This window comes from Gymnoscopelus microlampas (assembly GCF_963454915.1).
Source record: "Gymnoscopelus microlampas genome assembly, chromosome: 11".
In the NCBI taxonomy this organism is placed as follows: Eukaryota; Metazoa; Chordata; class Actinopteri; order Myctophiformes; family Myctophidae; genus Gymnoscopelus; species Gymnoscopelus microlampas.
The window spans coordinates 859,765-862,500 of NC_139948.1; the positions used below are offsets into that span (position 1 = coordinate 859,765).

General features: G+C 42.9%; 1 protein-coding gene across 1 annotated transcript in view; it reads right to left on the reverse strand.

The window, feature by feature from the left end:
• Positions 1 to 1,939: 1,939 nt before the first annotated feature.
• LOC311055769 (T-box transcription factor TBX19-like) overlaps positions 1,940 to 2,736 on the reverse strand; it is a gene marked incomplete at both ends in the record, with an annotated part of 39,547 nt that continues 38,750 nt past the window's right edge. Inside the window, one exon of the mRNA XM_084072035.1 lies at positions 1,940 to 2,105. Within this exon, the coding sequence (XP_083928161.1) occupies positions 1,940 to 2,105 (166 nt within the window). The remainder of the gene's footprint in view (positions 2,106 to 2,736) is intronic.

Genomic DNA, 2,736 nt, shown 5'->3' on the forward strand with positions numbered 1-2,736 from the left:
AAACACTGAATTATTTTTGCAGTTACAACGAAACATCAATACTAAGACCACACATTTTAAATAGACCAGAATAACATTATTATTATTATTATTATTATAATTTTTTACAATCATCTAAGCTAAAAAATATTAATCATTACAATTCTGAAATGTAAAATCTGCATGATTGAGGTCTGAACATGTGGATTGAGGAAGTGGTTATGTACATGTGTGTATATGTGTATGTGTTATTATTGTATCCGCCAGGCCGAAGGCGTGGCAGAGACTATGATTTGCACCCTGTCCATCCGTCCGTGTGTCCGTCCGTCCATCCATGTGTCCATCTCTCTGTGAACAACTAATCTCTGGCAACGTTGACAACGTAGACAAGCTATATTCAACAGCTAACAAGCTACCGGGGGGTCGCGATGACTTTTATTTTTTTGTCTCGCGTAAGCACAGTGAAACCCTCCGTGTTTAGCAACCATCAGGGGATCAATCAAACTGGATATAAATATTCCGTGAATTGTTAATCTGGCAGTGAAAGAGTTAACTGCAGATATGCGTAAAACCTTGTATGCGTTCTCCCTAGAGGCCATTGATTTTATCCAAATTTCATGCAAATCGTTAAACAGGATCTCTATCCGCAAGTTTCCTAGGGGTTGTGGGCATCACTTCCTGTTGATTTAATTTGATGTCATTGGATTTGATTGGATTTGATTGGATCAAATTGACAGGAAGTGATGCCCACAACGCCCTAGGAAACTTGTGGATAGTCATGTGATCAAGACGGACCTGTTATTTTTTTTATATTCCATCCTGATTGGCTAAGATTGACATCTAAAGTTTGCAGAAGTGGCCCGTTTTGAACAAAATACCTCAAATCATGAACGCAGCGTCCGATTGCGGTGAAACTTTGCACGCATATTCGCACTACATTGAGGAACAAATGACATTTTGACATTGCCCTATTATAGCGCCACTAGGAGGCCGATATTTGCACATGTTTTTATATTACTCCCACACATTGTGTCCAAATATCACGCAAATCGGTGCACATTATCTCTATAGTCATTTCATCAAGATGGATCTGTCTGATTCTTCATATTCCATCAACATTACTGGCCCACAATAACCTACCTGACCTGGCGGAGACCTGTGCTCCAAGGAGCACTTTTTCTGGTAATTATTTGTATTTTCATTATGAAATAAGTGTTATATAGCTCTATTTTGTGTTAGTAATCATTGTTTGTTCTGTAACATGGGTACCCCTGTCTCCCCAGCTCTTCAGTAAACAGAAAATACATTTTCAGGTCACGACACCAATTCCATCAGGAGAGAGAACTCATGCACAGGATAAAATGACATTTTACTGAAGCTGATAAGTTGGTTCTCTCTTCTAATTGGATACAACTGGTTTCCCGGCTTCAAAAAAAGAAATCTGGTTATGAAAGAGCTGGAGAGACATGGAGACCCCTGTTACTGAACAAACATTCTATAGTAATGATTATTATCACAATATAGAGCTTTAACTTTTGAAACAAAAATGTTTAGTTCCAATCAAAAGGTATCACTTACCCTACCTTTAAAACTAAAAGAGTGAATTCTAAGACAGTTATATACGCTTTGCAAAGCAGAATGTGTGTGTGTGTGTGTGTGTGTGTGTGTGTGTGTGTGTGTGTGTGTGTGTGTGTGTGTGTGTGTGTGTGTGTGTGTGAGAGTGTGAGTGTGTGTGTGTGTGTGTGTGTGTGTGTGTGTGTGTGTGTGTGTGTGTGTGTGTGTGTGTGTGTGTGTGTGTGTGTGTGTGAGAGTGTGAGTGTGAGTGTGTGTGTGTGTGTGTGTGTGTGTGTGTGTGTGTGTGTGTGTGTGTGTGCGTGCGTGCGTGCGTGCGCGTGCGTGCGTGCGTGCTTCATGTCCAATTTCACTTAATTTCCTGCCTTTCAGCCAATCGGATTCTTCTTCAGAAAGAGTGGGTGGGACCACTTGGCCACCCGGCGCCACATATCCGGTTGTGATTGGCTGGCTGCATGAGACCCTCGCTGCTGATTGGTCCATGGAGTATGTTGCAGGGAGAGTGGGAGGGGCTTACATCATTGCATCCAATTTTCCATAGACAAGGATATTGACTGAACACACACACACGCACACGCACACGCACGCACGCACGCACGCAGGCACGCAGGCACGCAGGCACGCACGCACGCACGCATGCACACACACACACACACACACACACACACACACACACACACACACACACACACACACACACACACACACACACACACACAGCTGTCACGTTGATACATTAACATAGTAGAAATACTTCATTGATCTTGGGAGAGCCTCAGCAGCTACAGTATAACGTACAGTATGTTATCTATTTAGATTGACACTAAGTAATTAAGTAAGTCGGAGAGGCTTATTATCCGTATCAGCCGGGAATGCAGGAGTCTATCCCTGTGCTTATTTGCCGCACCAAAGCCGTGCTACTCATAAGCAGAGTTGCGTACGAGTAGCACAGCTAATAAGTGGTGCCCGGGGTCGAACCCATGACTTTGTGGTTGAAAGGCGAGTGCTCTACCGACTGAGCCACTGAATAACAAAAGCTAGTCCAACTGAAGGCCAACTTAGCTCTTTGCATTAGCTTGTTTGCTCTGTGATATGGTCTGTGTGGGACCATGTTGTTTAACCAGACAGAGAGAGCATAGATATCACACACAGACAATGTGTAAGCTTTGTAAGAGAGCTGTACTG